This window comes from Crotalus tigris, unplaced genomic scaffold (assembly GCF_016545835.1).
Source record: "Crotalus tigris isolate CLP2741 ecotype Arizona unplaced genomic scaffold, ASM1654583v1 scf7180000024338.4412243, whole genome shotgun sequence".
Classification (NCBI taxonomy): Eukaryota; Metazoa; Chordata; class Lepidosauria; order Squamata; family Viperidae; genus Crotalus; species Crotalus tigris.
Window position 1 is genome coordinate 3,920,358 of NW_024100508.1, and position 17,031 is coordinate 3,937,388.

General features: G+C 40.2%; 1 protein-coding gene and 1 long non-coding RNA gene across 13 annotated transcripts in view; one reads left to right on the plus strand and one right to left on the minus strand.

Moving 5' to 3' along the window:
• The first annotated feature begins 91 nt into the window (after positions 1-91).
• LOC120300078 lies at positions 92-3,927 on the plus strand. 3 transcript variants are annotated; one of them, XR_005554540.1, is made up of 3 exons: positions 92-400; positions 1,084-1,246; positions 1,600-3,927. It is a non-coding gene; the product is annotated as an uncharacterized LOC120300078 (long non-coding RNA). The 3 variants fall into 3 exon arrangements; XR_005554541.1 differs by having other exon boundaries at positions 92-524; positions 1,084-3,927; XR_005554539.1 differs by having other exon boundaries at positions 1,084-3,927.
• Positions 1,753-17,031, minus strand: part of MAG (myelin associated glycoprotein) — a 44,472-nt gene continuing 29,193 nt past the window's right edge. For 6 of the 10 annotated variants that reach the window (XM_039325610.1, XM_039325607.1, XM_039325602.1 and 3 more), the window contains 6 exons: positions 16,415-16,672; positions 14,912-15,172; positions 13,975-14,262; positions 12,371-12,467; positions 11,359-11,455; positions 1,753-8,842 (listed from right to left, as the gene is read on the minus strand). In XM_039325610.1, the coding sequence (XP_039181544.1) occupies positions 8,696-8,842; positions 11,359-11,455; positions 12,371-12,467; positions 13,975-14,262; positions 14,912-15,172; positions 16,415-16,672 (1,148 nt within the window). In that variant the 3' untranslated portion in view covers positions 1,753-8,695. Of the gene's footprint in view, positions 8,843-8,922; positions 9,070-10,412; positions 10,455-11,341; positions 11,456-12,366; positions 12,468-13,974; positions 14,263-14,911; positions 15,173-16,414; positions 16,673-17,031 lie in introns of those variants that run through there. The other 4 variants (XM_039325606.1, XM_039325605.1, XR_005554538.1 and 1 more) reach the window with 4 other exon arrangements.

Consider the following 17,031-nt stretch of genomic DNA (forward strand, 5'->3'; position numbering starts at 1 on the left):
AAGTGTAGTTTGTGGCTACCCGCTAGGCTGAAGACCCAAGAGGGGATGGACTACAGCTACCACAAGCCCTGGTTATTTCCGCGGGGGACGATGGGAGTTGTGGTCCAAAAGGTCTAAGGGAACTGTCGTGTAAAGTACAGGAGGGCGGAGACGTTTGACTCTTGCAATTGGGTTGTTTCTGGTTGCAGTAAACGGAGCAAAGTGAAGGGGAGTGTTTTAAGGGCGGCTTTGTGAAGTAAAAAGAAACCATGGTTTAAAAAATAATAACGCTAAGCCGTTATGTGCCTTAAGTGTGCAAACCAGGCACGTCCATTAAGTGTAGCATTACTTGCGTGTCTTTAGCATGCTGTACGAACGCTCCTCTTAGGCTGCTAACCATGATAACGTCATTCAACATGCGGTATATTTATTTATTGTAAATTTAGACAGATTTATTGCCTATTAGAAATAGGTTATTATCTGTTTGTTTGGATTTATTTATATATTGGTTTGTTAACATTAGTTGCCCAACTGCAATGGGCCAGGTAGGTTGTTCTTATGTAACTTGAGCGCTGCTAAACGAATTAAATGATTTTTTTTTAAAAAAAAAACCATTTCTTTAAATCAAGGGATGCTGGCCTGTATTGTAATCTTCTCTCATTCTCTAGTTATTATTTCTAGTCAGGAGCAGAAATAGCATTTCAGCTGTATAATAAATATGCCCATTACAAATCTTTGTCACCAAGTCTTTCTTCTATCTAGAGCCAGTCCAGAATGGTAGCCTTTCTCATTCAGTGGGACAAAAGCAGAACCTGAATTGTTCCCAATTGATGGAGATGACCTTGTGGAAGAAATGAGCCAACCATTAAGGAGCTTGCAGAAGAGATTACATGGTCCAGAGGGGGGTGGGGGAGGTGAAAAATTGGGTGTGCAAAAGTGTGAGGAAGGCATAGTGTAGAAAAATATCTCTGAAATGATGACCATGGGTCATGGGTTGCCTACTGGGCTATAAAAACAGAATCTTTAAAGCCTGACAAAGTTTGTCCTTTCCTCCTTATACCAAAAGTCAGCTTTAATCCCCCCCCCCCCATCTCATTTTCCTAGATGGAGCTCAAGTGGTCATCTCTGTGTTTCTGTATGCTGATAGAAACAGGACTGCAGGTATCCAGGGCAGCAATTGTTCAAAAACGTACTTGAAACTGAACAATCTTCTATGAAATATAACCATGTCCTTCTTGCTGTGGTAACTCAACAATTACAGAAATAGGTGAGTTTGGGCCCAGAAAATATCTTAAGGTGGCTGTCTCCTTGAAGTGGGGTGAGGGCTTTCATATCTGGATTGCAAAAACCCAAACAACCATTCAGTGGAAAGACGGAGATAGATTTTTCTGTACTGTTTGCCTTTGCTGCTATTTGGAGTTTTGCAGCCTACATGTAGTAGCTATACCGTATAGATTTCATGTGGGAACAGTGGAGTTTTTTCATTTATTAGGGTACTTAAGACTCCAGTTATACTCAACCGAACACCTATGAATAAATGCAAATCTTACAAAATGCCACACATCCTTCTCCCCGATGAAAGAAATCTTTGTTAAATTCTGTGTCTTTGGTTCTTTTCAGTGTAGAGAGTGATGCCCACAGCCTTTGGAATACGAAGTATGTGCATTACCAAGGAGCTATGATTTGTTTTCTAGAATCATCCCTCTTATTTTAAATGAAGGTTCCGAAAAACAGAATACCCTTTTCCCAAGGCCAAGTTTCAAACAAACCATCTGCCAAATCAAATGAAATTTTTATTATGGCCAAAACTAGCACAAGAAGGGTGATTTACAGTCAATTAGAAAAAAAATAAAGAGACACCAGAGTCTTAAAAAATATGAAAAGCCCAATGTCTTTCTTATTCTGTATATTTATGGTAAAAAAACAAACCATGGCAGCATGATGAACAAACCTTGGCTTTCTATCCATTGGTTTGAAAAGCAATTCTCTTTCTGGTGAAACATATATTCATCCACATAAGAACTGTTTTTTTAAATGAAGAAAATATTTATTATCATTAGGATTGAAAAGTGAAGTGTGTTGGAGGGGATTTGGGCACAAACCAATTCTAAAATAACCTCAATAAAACTAAGATGCAGGGAAAGAAAATAATAAAGAGTTTGTTCAGGAAACAATTACTGTTCTGAAACCAGCTTTGCCACTGGTTGTCTCTAGTTGGAGAGTGATGATTTGATTACTGTATCTGAAGATGCTATTCAAGGAGATGGGCTGGAATATGGATTTGTAAAAGACCTTTTATTTCTTTGAAGATACAAAGTCAGAGGAATTAAAGTCATTAGACATTTGCTGTATTGTGGGACTACAGGCATAAAAAAACCCAGCGTTTTCCTAAATTAATACTGCACATTGGACAGGTGAGTTCATCTTCAGATTCTTTGTCTGCTTATCCAGACACCACTGCAGAGATTTAATTCTGTCTGAAACACATTCACACCTAGAAATATGTTTACTTGCTCCTTTCCATGTAAGATACATGAGAAAAGATGCTAAACAAAAAAATTCAAAAGCAAATTGTATGTGGGTTGAAAATGCTCTGTCTGGTGTCTATTTACAGTCAGACCTGCTAATTAAGGAAGCCCTATTAAGTGCCTATCACAGAAATAAATTACAGTACAATCTGCTACGGACACACACCCTCTTGCTATCTTTGTCAACAAAAGGAAGGATAACATACATGACATGAAACAACCACAACATTTATGCATTGAAGCTGAAAAATCTTTGTAAATGCATACATTTGAAATGCAATAAAGCTTGCAAGTTCCAAAGCTAAGGACATAATGTAATAATTTATTTGGAATATATATTAAAGTTGAACCTATTCAGATACAAATGCAGGAGAGAGTGTGGGCAGGGGGTGGGGATTGGAGGGAATCACAGACCCAATTCTGAGATGTTAGAAACTCTTTGAAAGCTGCCATGCCCAGCCCAGAGCTTCTTTCCTGCCTTGCTGCCTCTTATCTAAGTGTGCACTCAAATGCAATCCTTTCCCCATACCATTCAGCTGAATTTGGAAAGCTGATAATGTGCTTTTTCTGATTCATGGCTGGCTGGGGAATTCTGGGAGTTGAAGTTCACCCATCTTAAAATTGCCAAGGTTGAGAAACACTGTTCTACATGTCTTCTCAAAAATAATCTTGGAGAGCTTAGTGGATATTGGCTTCTCTTTGAAGAAAAGGAAGAAATGGATTCAAGATATACAAGTAATATGTTTTCAGAATCAGGAATTTTAACATGACATTCAAAAACAAATGTCAATTTTGAGAATAAGGGCAATTCCATACCACATTTTTTTCTCCCACATCCAAAGAAATAGACATTAACTTGCAAACTTTGTAATATCTGCCCATCATAAAATCAGATTACAGGCAAAAAATATAAGAAAAAAAGGCAAAAAGGTAGGAAGAAAGGAAGGGGAAGAGAAAGAAAGGAAGGAAGGAACAAAAGGAAGGAAAAATGAATGAATGAATGAAAGAAAGAAAGAAAGAAAAAGAAAGAAAGGAAAAAGAAAGAAAGAAAGAAAATTCAACAAGTGCCCCATCTTAAGATACTGCAATTTTGGAGCAATGAAAACTGTATCTCTCCTTATGTCTTCCCTCCCACCACCATTCACCTTGGAAAAAGCATTTGCAAAAAATAAAGATCAGTTTTAAAGACTCTTGCTATTTATAATGCTGAAAGGATAGCATGCAAACAGTTTTGCAATCAATCATTCCCATCCATCTCACTAATAACTATAGTCATGATTGCATACTGCTGGAAAGGAAGAGAAAAAAAATCTAGGCTGCAGGACAGACAAGTTGCTGGGGAGAGGCTGAGGAGAGAGAGGATGAAAGGAAAATTTATGGAACAATAAAAACTAGCAGGCATCTGACAAACGAGAAAAAAGAAAAATAAATTGGAAACAACCATACTCCATTTAGGAGGAGTCAGTGGGTGGAGAACCGCCTAGAATTTTGCACATCTACTTATCCCTTGCCGTGAAAAGGAAAGCAACAGGGCTTTCCTGAGATGAAATACTAAGGATTTTAAAATTCATAACAATTTCAACCAATTCTGGCGGTGTTTTAAAAGTAAATCAGCAGTTGACTTTGGACATTTGAAAAAAAATCTGACTGATTTCTATGAGAGGGATCTGTATAACTGGCAAGCCACCATCCCTCTTTTAGGACCATGAACATTCAGACTATAAACATCAAATGATAGTGAAATGAGACACTCATTCTCCCAATAAGAAAGCAAACCATCTGCAAGTTCTGTAGGGCTTCGATCTCACAAAAGAAAAGGTCGATTTATTTTGTTCATTTATTTACTTATTGCATGTTTGGGATACAGCTTAGCTGCTGACTGCAGGCAACAGCATCAGAATATCAGATCTGAGTTGATTTGGGAGCAGTGTAAAGACCCTGTTTCAGAAGTGCTTTAATGAGAGATTAACTTTCTCCTGATACCCAAAGGATTCATTTCAGTTTCAAAATATTTTTGAAAGATTATAATCCAAAGCATTTCCTAGTGGAGAAAAATTTCCTTTTGCAAGGCAAAGATAGGAAAGCCCCAGAAAAGAATCCCATGTGCAGATAGATTTTTTTAAAAAAAAAATGTAAATGGCCATCTTACTAGCCTGTTGTTCCTCAGAAGCAATGTAATACAACTCCCCAATCTCCAAGCCTGTTTGAAGAGACTGTTACTGGTTGGGGATGATGGCTGTTATAATTCAGCATATTTGATCCAACATTTCCAGAAGTTGGGAGAAACAAGATCTAAAAGTTGGACAAATGCAGGTGTCCTCTAGGCTTGGCTGCCTCCTAAGAAGCAGAAGGCCATCAGATGCAGACTTCTAATGAGGATGGGATGCAATGGTTGAAACTGTTTAGAGCAGTTTTTCCTCAACCTTAGCAACTCTTAAGATGTGTGGATTCAGGATGCCGGCTGAGGAATTCTGGGAGTTGAAGTCCACACATCTTAGAATTGCCCAGAAAAGATACTTTCGAAATATGATTGTGGTTTATATAAGGATGCATGGTGAAGAAAAGATGAACAGGAGAGATTTTTCTCCTTATCTATAACATTGGAACTAGAGGCTACTCAAGGACACTTACTAGCAAAAGAATTAACATTGATCAGAGGACTACAGAAGTTATAAAGCTGGGAAATATGCTGCCAGAAGATGTGATCTTAGCCACTAGTTTGTAAGGCTTCCAAAGGATGTGAGACTAATTCTTAGATCAATGGCCTTTGGCCTTGATGCTGCTTTCAGGCATGGGACAATCTATCTCCACATGCTACTGGGTGCCCAGGAGCAGCAGTGGGAGAAGAGGCCTACCTTGACCTCTTATCCGTGGGTTTCCTACTTGCATCTGATGGAGTGAGACTGAATGCTGGTTAGAGAGGCCTAAGCCTGATCCAGCAGGACTATTTTCATATTTTCATGACTGAATGCAGGGTTTAAACCCAGGGATCGGAGGGAGAAAGCCTTTCCCCCCCCCCAATACTGTTGCTTTAAGGAACCTTACTCTTTGATAAAATTGGACTGGTACAAAGGATTTAAAATACCGAGACAGAGGATCATTTTTAGATACTTCAGCCTGCTCTTGAATTTGAGAAGCAAATTCACCAGCTGGCAGAGGTCCAAAACTCTGTGGAACCTGTTTGATCAGAAGTGAAAAAGCTTCTCAGCCCGCTCAACAGTTGTTTCAACCACATACCCTAAGGTATTTTGGGGGGCTGCTCTGTTTACTCATGGGAAGATTATTAGAGTTTTTTTACTTCTATCAGTCTTCAAGATATACTTCTACCACTAGTACAACTGATCCCTTAGTAAATACCTCACCAATAAAATCCCATCTTGTATGAAATAAGGACCATTCTGTTCAATGAGACTTATTCTCAATTGTTGCTCCTGAGCTGCATTCAAAGTATAGCTACAAGGACAGTGATGGGGACTTTATTACTATCGAAAATATTATAGAACATCGATTCCCCGTCATTTCTGACCACCGGCTGTCACAACTAGGGCGGATGGGTATAGTCTTAACTATGTGGAGTGCTACAGGTTTCCTCATGCTTGACCTAATGTGTAATTTTCACTTAGGTCAGCTGAACTGATCCTTGACAAAACTGCCAGATCTTTAGGTCACGTAACTAGATTCCAACTTTTTACCCCACAAACCCCGACTTCTAATGAAATATTTTTTTTTAAAAAAAATGTGCTTTTTCAATAAATAAAACCATGCTTTTGCCTGAAATGTTAGCTGTTATTCTTGTTAGGAGATTGGAATTAGCTTGCCAGCTGACAATTATAGCTTTTTTGGTTTTTCTTCACAAACACGAATTGGAACACCATCTCATTAAGTCAGTGATGGGGTTCCTTCCCAGCTGGGTATCATGAATTACCAACTTTGACAACTTTTTAAAACAATGATTCAACCACTGCTTAATCAGCAAAATACAGTATCTTTTTCTGTACAGTACAAAAACACAGGATATGTGTGTGTTGGAACAGATGGGGATTTGGGAGGAACCTTGATTTAAAAACCAAACCAAAGGTGGAATTTGATTTTGTAAACATTACTTCAATGCAATAATAGACTTGGGGACTTTTCAAGAAGTAAAAACTTTTCCTGAGATTATTTTTAAAAACATGAAAAGCTTCAGATACTTGAAATCCTAGTTATTCTGTCCCCTTTTCACTGACACTTGTTGCTAAGCCACCTATGTAAAGAAAGGAATGGGGAAATTAAAAAGAATAATGCTTACTAGATATTTTGACTTCATTTTCTGGCTGATAATGGTCTCTGTTTCTCCAAAAATCATACAGACTCACCAAAATGAGCAGCTTTTGAATGTTCACAGACTTAAAAGCTTTGGAGAACTTAACATCTTCGTGCCCGTAACATATAACAGTCACATTTGGGTGGCTGTAAATCAACCTATTCTCTTATTGTAGTTTTTGGAGAAAGTGTCAAGAGAGCTTTTTCACTTTTCCATTTCTCCTTACCCCAAATGGATGTCCATAACATCACGGAAAAAGCCATTTAAACCATCAAGTTCAACCTCTTACTCAGTGCAGGTTTTTAAATTAAATCCTCCCAAAATGGTTATCTTGCCCCAGCTTGAACACATCAAGTGAAGCAAAGCCCACTATTTATGTAGGTAAAACTGCTTTATGATTGGAAAGCTTTACTATATGACCATGAGGATGAACAGTCAAGGTTTTCAACATAATCATAGGTCTTCAGCAAATAATGAAAGACCCAAGATATTTCTTCCATAACCTTCCAGTGTCATCAAAACCAATGGGATTCTTGTTGGGTTTAAAACATCAGAGATCAGCCTTCTGTTTTCCTGAGATTGAACAAGAAGAGGAAAGAGAAGATCTTTTGCCCAACAAATTTACTTACTGGAAAGGGCACTTTTTCTCAAAAGGTAAAGCTGCAGACAGAACTGAGTGAATGCTACAGAATACAATATCCAATTGCTCAGCAAAACACACAGCACTTTCATTAGTCATGCTAACAACAACGGGAATGTATCACTGGGGACTATTATGGGGTGCAGAAGGAAACCCTTGATGAAACAGAACATATATTCTAGGAAACAGAAGTTAGTCCTCTACTTAACAGATATGCTTAGATCCAATTTTACATTACCTATATCTGGTAAAAATGGCTTGACAATGAATCACAGGTCATTTCCATGCTAGTAATTCATAGCGTCGTCTAGAGTCACCCAACCATTGCTATGTCAAAAGGACAGCAGTTGGGCAGGCTTTATATTTCTTCAACCATAGCTAGTTGGTGCACTGAAGATGCTAGAATTCACTAGGTGATGTTTTCGGTCATCTCATCACTTTGTTTCTTTTTAACCTGAAATCTATGATGCTGGAGTCAGAAAAGGGTGGTAAATGTCCACTGTCTTATACATGTAGAAATAAATGATGCGCCTAAACCATCCCCTGCTTTCTTTTTTATTTTGTTAAAGATAAAGGCGTAGAGTTATTAAGTCATGTGAACTACAATTTGATTTTTTTCCAGCTTGAATCTGGAATGTGAAGTGAATATTGGACAGATAGAGAACCAACTCTACTGCTTATGTTCATCAGCCTTGCTAAGAAAGATCAAGGCTCTTGGGTATTGTGGTGAAAACCAATCCATTGACTTCTCATAGAAACCCAGCCTCTTTCATGGAACCCCATCAGATGGAGGGATACCTAAGAACACAGCTATTCTGGATTTGTCAGTTTGATCCTTATGATTATGACCTGGAATTATGTTCTACTTTGATCGTTTGCTAGCAAATTAGACTAGGTATCCCAAGATTTAGGAATTTACCACAGCAGAAGCAGAAAGAGCTGCCCTCTTACCATTCTGTAACTAACTTGTTGGCTGGCCAAAAGGCAAGTGTTTACTTGTGGGGTTTGTATGTGAGAGAGAAAAAGGGAACCTAATCCGTGTTAGTGTGATCTTCAGTATGTACTCTCCAGGGAATGAAAATCCACCCCATATTTTGGAGTGTGAACATCAGAATATCAAAAACAGTGGATAGTGTGGAGTCCCCTGAGAGATGATGGATGGCCAGCTCAATGATGGTGACGGCTTGGGGTTTCATTCAACTACTATAGTTCCAGTGGGAAGAAAGGCCGTGGTGAGAAGAAGCCTCACTTGACTCGGATTTCAGCATATTCAGCCAACTCCTCCGTCAGGGTGTACTTGTCCTTGGTGGACAATTTGGTGAAGTCTATGTTGGCATAATCAATCCCCAGGTCCTCACGCTTGTTCAACAGCCGCTTGTCACAGCGCCCATACTGGAAGAGGAGGTGAGCAAACAAACAAGATCAGGTTATTGCTTGTGCCAACTCACTCTCTGAGTTACATAATTTGTTTTATTCCTGTAGAATCAAAAGTGGGCTTCCAGATATTGCTGAGGACACTCCCAGTAGTCCTGGCCATCAGGAATAATATTAAGGGATGTTAGGAGGTGTAGTTCAGCAACATCTGAGGTGGGGAGACAAGTTGCATATCACTGCAAGACCTGAAATAGTAGAAACAAAGGACAGGGTGCTATGTACAATAGACCACAAATGGCAAGCGTCCACTTACATGCAAATATTTAATCAAGATCTAGTAATAGATGCAACATAATTTCACCAGGAAAGTGATGACAGACACTACAGAAACTTGACAAAGATATTGCCCGTTTTTTTTTTCCAGAAATATCTGAATACTTCACATATTCAGACACGACAAAATATTTGATGCAAACATATTGTCACACAACACATTCAATAGCTGCTTTTGGAACTGCTTATGATCTGTGTACAAATAGGACAACTATGCAAGATGAGCCATGTTAAAAAGGGTGATTTTTCAAATCGGAAATACTCTTAGCCAACATAGAATTTGCCTTCAAATTGCAGACATGGGAAATGCATGCATGCATGTCAAAAAAAAAAATCCAGTTGAAGTGCTATTCACTGCAAAAACCCTATTTGTGCAGCAGAACAATATGACAAGCAAAATAGCTAGGTTAATGGTTTAACAGACTTAACACATCTATTTTCCTCTGAAAAACATCTCCCTCTCAAAAGTGAAAAAGCAGAGCAGATAAATCTGGCTGTGCCTTCTTCAGAGATGTTACTACCATATGCCGGGTAGTTTTTTGAACTAAAAATAATAACGTGAAAAAGAAATGTGGTCTCCGGTGGCAAAACTTTTTAAAAAATCTTACTGTAGCAGAACCTGTTTTTTCTAAACACCCACGATGAAAGCCATAGACCCGTTTTCATGGAAGTAGGTCTAATCTTATTCAGTCAGAGTCTTGAGAGGGCATGCCAAGAGCAAAGATGAGGAGGAATTTTTTTTTTTAAAAAAAAAGAATTACGATAAGAAAAAAAATCAATTTCTTTTCCACAGGTTGTGATTCTTCCTCTGAATATTCTATTAATTTCTCTCTAGGCTTTATTTCTAAACTGGATTTTTAAAAAGAGTGTGTTATATATTTCAGTATGTTCTCAGCCTCCTGAAGTTCTTTTTAAAAGATAACATCTCCTTTGCATCCAATTTGACTCCTGGTGACTTCATGGGAGTGTCTATGCAGTTGTCACCAGGTCAGAAATGGTTTGTCTCTGTCTTCTGAGGTATTTTCAACTCTCCAATCAAGCCTACATCCCTGGGATTCCCTAGAGATGTCCCTTCCAAATTCATAATCCAGTCCAACCTTGCTTAGCTTCTTATCCCAGACAAAACATTTAGATTCCTGCCACGAAGGGATATAAAAGCCCATAAAACATGCATGGATTCTTTATTTATGGTAGAGGAGGAGGAGGCAATGAGAGGATGACAATGTTACACATGGACAGGGAAGTCCATACTTACTTGGCCAGGTCAGTGGCTTTCCAGGGAGCAGATCTCTTTAGACTATTAGAAAAGGAAGAGTAGTCACTAATGACTCAAAGGGAGAAACTTGGACAAACTCCACCCTGCCAAGAAGTGAGCTTGGGGTGCCGTGAAGTATTGCTAATTCAAGGAGAGAGATTGAAACCGTGGGATCTTTGTGGAACAGGTCATGGCCGTGACAGAGTGATGTAGGGCAGAATGGCCATCTGAGCTTCTTCTCGTGTCTTGTCCTGTCAAGGTCATATTTTGGGTCTGCTCTTGCTTTTTTTCTATGCTGAAAGCAATAGGCCAGCAAACCCCAAGTAAGGAAACCATTCTTGGGGCTGCTACCAGGAAGAACGAAGGAGCATGGTAGCTCGAGTAGTTGGAATACTGGGCAGGAGTTTAACAAGACCACATTCGAGAGCCGAGAGCTGCCGTGGGGCAGGGTTAAGCTCTTGTTTAGCTCCTGCTAAACATGAAAAGAGCTAAACTGGGCATCCCCATGACAGTGGTGATGTCACCACCTAATCCTTTCCACAGGAAGCACCTCGATGCTTCTGACTTGAGTGCAAAAAAACTAGGAAGAAAAAGTATCCCCTCTCTGGCCATATCCAAAACAAAGCATCCTTTGGAAGGGCACTTCCCATGGATGGGTCTAAGGGCAATTGCCTGTACTGCCCCAGAAAAGCCCTAAAGGGGAAAGCATCCATCCTACTTCCCTAAAGAAGCTTTCTGGTTTGCCTTGTTCTAAAATACTGAGCTGAGAGGAGTATGTCCTCTCCTTCCAGAAGATGGGAATGGAATCAGCCTATAGGTAGAAGCAAGTTACAGCAGTTGTGCCCAGGGAGCAAAAGAGGGGCAGAGGAGAAACTGTGTGAGAGAGGTTGTATGTATTGCAGGGAGGGGACCCACCAACGCAATCCTACCAAAAGCAACTTGGTACCTCTGATTTTTCCAGATTGCCTGGAGTCCTGTAGTCTCCGCTGTACACAACAGGAGGGTTTTCTGTTTGCCCAAAACCAGGATTTTCATTGTTTTTTCTGGGGAAATGTGAATAATTAGAATAACAATATCAATTGCCCCAATAACGTAAGACTCAGAACAACATAAAACAGGTAGTCCTCAATTGATGGCTGGTTGCTTAATGACTGTTTGAAGTTACAACATACCCTGAAAATGGGATCTACAATTCAGATTCAAAGTTCTGACATTTGGCGCGTGCATTTATGGCAATTTGCAGTATCCTGTGTCACACAACTGTGATTTACGATGTTTGTGCTGGAAAACCAGTATTTACTTCCAGTTTCTGGCAACCCCCCCCCCTTCCAATAGCAAACAACGTGTTCGCTTAATGACCATGGCATTTGCTTTACGACTGAAAGGGCAAGAATTGGATGTAGTCACAAGGTGACCCATTTTATGACTGTTACAACTTACTATTGAAATGGGGGGGTCAGTTACAGTTGTAAGTTGAGGTTCTGAATCAGCTTGTCAAAATTAATATGGGCTCCTCATTAAGGATAAGCTTACATATATGCATCACTTTGATCTTTGATTCGGATAATACACCAAAATATAGTTAAAGAAGCATTAACTGTGGCTTAATGCAGTGTTTTTCAATCTTGGCAACTAGAAGACATGTGGACTTCAACTCCCAGAATTTCCCAGCCAGCTTCAACTCTATTCTGGGAGTTGAAGTCCACATATCTTCAAGTTGCCAAATTGAACAACACTGGTTTACTGCTAAGCTGAGCAATGATGGCTGTGTATACTGTGGATTTCAAGACACACACACACACCCCTTGAATTAGTGTGCTCACAAATCCTGATTGGTGATCCATTACCTTGGAAACCCTGCTCTGTGTTTGCATCTCAGAGTCATAAGGAAAACCATTTTCAGTTGTGTATAAACCAAAGGAATTTGGGTTTAGATTTCTCCTTTCCCCAAAACTTACTTTTTTCTGGCCTGGCTGACATAGCACACCACAGCTATGAGTATGGCAAAGGCCACAACCGCTCCCACTGGTCCAACCTTCGCCCACATCAGACTGTCTGGAAGAAAGGAAGATACGGGTCAACAGAAAGTTTTAAAAGTGAATGCAAAGAGAAACCATATAAAGAGACAAGATGATAGTAGAACATAAGCCAGGAATATGGGCTCAATGGTTGGTTCATACATGGCACCAACACCAGTTTGTTTAATGGTGGTTGTTGAGTAAACCTCAGCTGGATTTGCAAGGCATGTTACACAGATCTCACTGTTGTAAAAAATAAGGGATCAATGGAATCACTGGATTTCCTGCACAAAAAAGAGGAGGTCAGGAAATGGGAATTAGAAGAGGCTCAAAGGGATTTTAGTACAGGTAGTCCTTGCTTAACAACTAGTTATTTAACAACTGTTCAAAGCTATGACAGAAAAAAACTACTTATGACTCATATTTGAAGCTGCACCCTCCCCTACAGTCACATGATCACTCAAGAATGAAACGTTGGTAGCTATGTGCCTCTTTATTTCAAGAGTAAGGGGAGGGTGTTGCTTTAGAATTGATTAGATGGAGAAACGAAGCCTCTAAGATTCCGTGGAAGACTGAGAGCTTGAAACCTTTCCAAGGATACTGTAGCAGGTGTAGAGAGGAAGCAGATGGTTCCCATAACAAAGTGAAATTGTTTACATGGACTACGTGAGAGAATGGGAGTTTGGCTGGAGAAATTATTGTTTAATTCTATGAACTGGTGTCTGGGAACCTCAGAGTTAGTTTTGCTTCAACATTACCATGCCATGTATTCAATAAACAGTAAGATTTTTGAAAATGGAATAAACCTGGAGTTTTATTTGGATTCTCGAGCTGGATGTTGACAATCATATTTTGGTGGTTGGCAGCAACTACCTCACATTTTTGTCTGGTTGCAGTGTCCTGCAATCACATGACTGCGATCCATTTTTTTTTTGTGGGGGAATTTCCCATACCTCCTGCCTGTCCCACTCTGCTAGCTTATCCCCTCAAGAGGTTTTGCTTTACCCAATATGGTATATAATGAAAATATTTTTTGCTTGCAATTTAATGGTGATAGTTTAGGTTCTCCTCTTTAGAGTCAGAGATAACCAAGTTTGGTGTCTCCCCTATAAGTGAAAGCCCAGCTGATATTTGAAAACTTCTAACACATAATATTTTGATTATTTATTTTCCAGGCTAAAGTTGGCCAATTTGTTGAACTTCTTTTCAACGCTTTGCTTTCTAACACTAGGTTTAATTCGTATTCCTGTCCAGAGGGAGACGGCAAGGTAAGCAAAAGTTGTGGTTCTTTGTAGTAGTCATGCCTTCTCACTTGAAGAGGGCAACTGAATAGGAAAGAGCCCCACCAAGGGGGAGACCCAGCAAGATCAGGGGGCTACTGGCTTTGCATTGGGCCAATAGTTGGTGTGTGAGCCTTGGCAGACAACTAATAAGACTGGCTCTTGATGGCAGCTCTGGGGAGGCTTAGAGGCCCATATGGCCCAATAGATTGAGGAAGAGCACCAGAGGGATCAGAGGAGATGTTTGCCTGCAGGGACTCTCACTGGAGTGATGGAACTGGAGCTGCTGGTTCTTGGTGCCGTAGAGATTCCTGGCAGAGCAGACTATGTAGAGCTGAGAGTCCACCTCCCTCTGAACAGTCAGGATGCTGGTGACAATGTAGCCTGTTTTCTGGGAGTACACAAACTCCCGGTCAGTCTCATTGACCGTCACATTGCGAGTGGGCAACTCAAAGGTGATCATAGCTTCTGGGTTGGCCTTGGCTGCACAGATGCATTTCACTGTATCCCGAGCGGCAGTGCACTTGGAGTCCAGAAGAATACGGGGAGCAACTGTGGAGAAAAAGAAGAGGCTGAAGTGCAATCACAGGTTGAACTAATAGCAATAGACTTATATATCACTTCATAGTGCGTTACAGCACTCTCTAAGCGGTTTACAAATGTCCGCATATTGCCCCCAACAATCTGGGTTCTCATTTTACTGACCTCGGAAGGCTGGAAGGCTGAGTCAAACTTGAGCCAGTCAGGATTGAACTCCTGACAGTGAGCAGAGTTGGCCTGCAATACTGCATTCTAATCATTGTGCCATCATGGCTCTTAAGAGCTTTCTTGGACTACAGAAGTCCTCTCTATGGAAACCCCTCTATTTATGCAAAGGTATATGACAGCTATGGGTTGGTCCACATTCTTGGGATGTATACTTCCAACGAATACATCAGCGAAAAGAGAATAAATGGGGAGAGGCATAGTCCAGGTCCACAATAATACAGAGGAGGAATTAGTTAGTCCCTCTTCTCCAACTTTATCCAAATTTACTGCCAACAGTTCCCCAAAGCTTTAAGAAAGAATCTTTCAAGGAAATAACAGAGCTCATAGCTAAGCCTATCTGCATTCAAAGTGCATGATCCAGCAGCACACTCTATCCAATCCCAAAATATGCTTGAGATCTTGAGGTCTCTCAGGGCACAAAACCAATGCTCACATTCAACGGTGAGATTGAAAGCAGTGCTGCTCTGGCCAAACTGGTTCTCTGCTGTGCACCAGTATTCACCATCATCTTCATGCGACACGGATTCAAACTCCAACTCCACATGGTTTTGGTAGATCCCCATGGCTAACGCCTTCTTATCCTTGAAGATGGTGATCGTTGGCTCAGGGCTGCTCTGTGAGCTGCAGAAAATAGTTAGAGGCTCTCCCTCAATGGCCACCACTGATACATTGACTACTGGTTTCCACGGAGCATCTACAGGGAGACAAGTCAGGAAGAATATGCATTTTTTTTTTACCAAAACATGGTGCAAATGGTCACCCTAGCTAAGAGCAGATTCCTCATCCCAGAATGGTTCAAAAGATGCTCTTTCAAAGATTTAAGCAATGTTGAAACTCCTTCAAACTTAGCAATATCATAGTAGAGTAGAGTAGAGTAGAGTAGAGTAGAATAGAATAGAATAGAATAGAATAGAATAGAATAGAATAGAATAGAATAGAATAGAATAGAATAGAATAGGAAGGGACCTTGGAGGTCTTCTAGTCCAGCCCCCTGCTCAAGCAGGAGAACCTATACCATTTCAGACAAGTGACTGTCTAGTCTTTTCTTGAAAACCTCCAGTGATAGGTACTGTATGGATAGCCAATGGTCTGTGGCTAACATGTGACTCCTAGATCTTTTTCTCTGGTCTCCAGAAAAAAATTCTGTTTCTCATGTTTTGCTATTAGTTAATTGTTGAGAGCACTTTGCTGTGATTCCTGCATTTCTCAGGGTTTCTGAACACGTAAAGATGATCGCTACTCAGTTTCAATATGTTTTGTAGAGATAAATTAAAACAGTGGTGGCATGGAAGCCTCCAGAGTACATTTGGATGTAGGATAAGATAAGATAACCTTTATTGTCATTTTTTTACTGTGGGCACAATGGTACACACCAAAAATAAAATTTAGATATGTGCCGTTGTGCCCATAGTAAAAAATTCAGTGCTTCTCAACTTTGGCAGCATGCTGGCTAGGGAATTCTGGGAAACAAAGCCCACCCATCCTCAATTTCTGGTTGAGAAATTCTGCTGTAATTATAAACACACGCACATACACACACACAAGTCCTCATGCTATGCTTTTGATAGGCTTGATGCATTTTTTTTACTTTAAAAAAAAGACACATTAGGAGCTAAAAAAAATTCCAGCTCTGTAATACTCCAGGGTTGAGAACACAACTTTATCCTTCCATTTTTATTTTTACATTTTAAACTTTAAAATGTATCCAAGGACTCTGGCAGCAAGCATAACCTGGAACCCATTCATGCTACTCAAAGTTTCTAAAAATTTTAAAGGATGTTGTAGAAACTTTGTGTAGCGTTAATGGATTCCAGGTTATGTTCGTTGCCAGAGTCATTGGATATGAGATGGGTGGCAAATAAATTTTATAAATAAATAAAATTAGGCTTTATCACAGAATGGGGATTCCATTCCAGAGCCCTAGATTAGCACTCACACAGCACAGACAAGGCAAGGGAGTGGTTGTCTTTGCCATAAATGTTCTCTGCCACACAAGTGTAGATGCCGTCCTGCAGGTGTGTTACATTGTCGAGGTAGAGCGTGAGGTTCCCAGCTAAGTCCTCATGGAGAATTTCATCTTCTCGGAGCCAGGTAATCATGGCTATGGGGCTGCTGTCCACAATACACAACAAGAACACATGAGAACCGTGTAGGACTTCCACGGAGGAGTTCACTTGCAGGATACGGGGTGGATCTGCAAAGGACAGATAAAGAGATCAGCTTTGGGCGCATATCCAGTTTTCTTTCTGCAGCAGATAAAGGTAGTAAGAAAGGGATATGCCTAGTATGGTCCAAAAAATCAGGACGGCAATCACATTAGGGCAACCAAAACTGTTTTTGTTGTTGTGTTTTATGGGCATTGCATCATCATCATCATGAGTGCTGTGGTGGTGCAGTGGTTAGAATCCAGTATTGCAGGCTAACTCAGCTCAGATCCTGACTGGCTCAAGGTTGACTCAGACTTCCATCCTTCCGAGGTCAGTAAAATGACCCAGATTGTTGAAGGCAATAGGCTGAGTCTGTAAACTGCTTAAAGAGGACTGTAAAAGCACT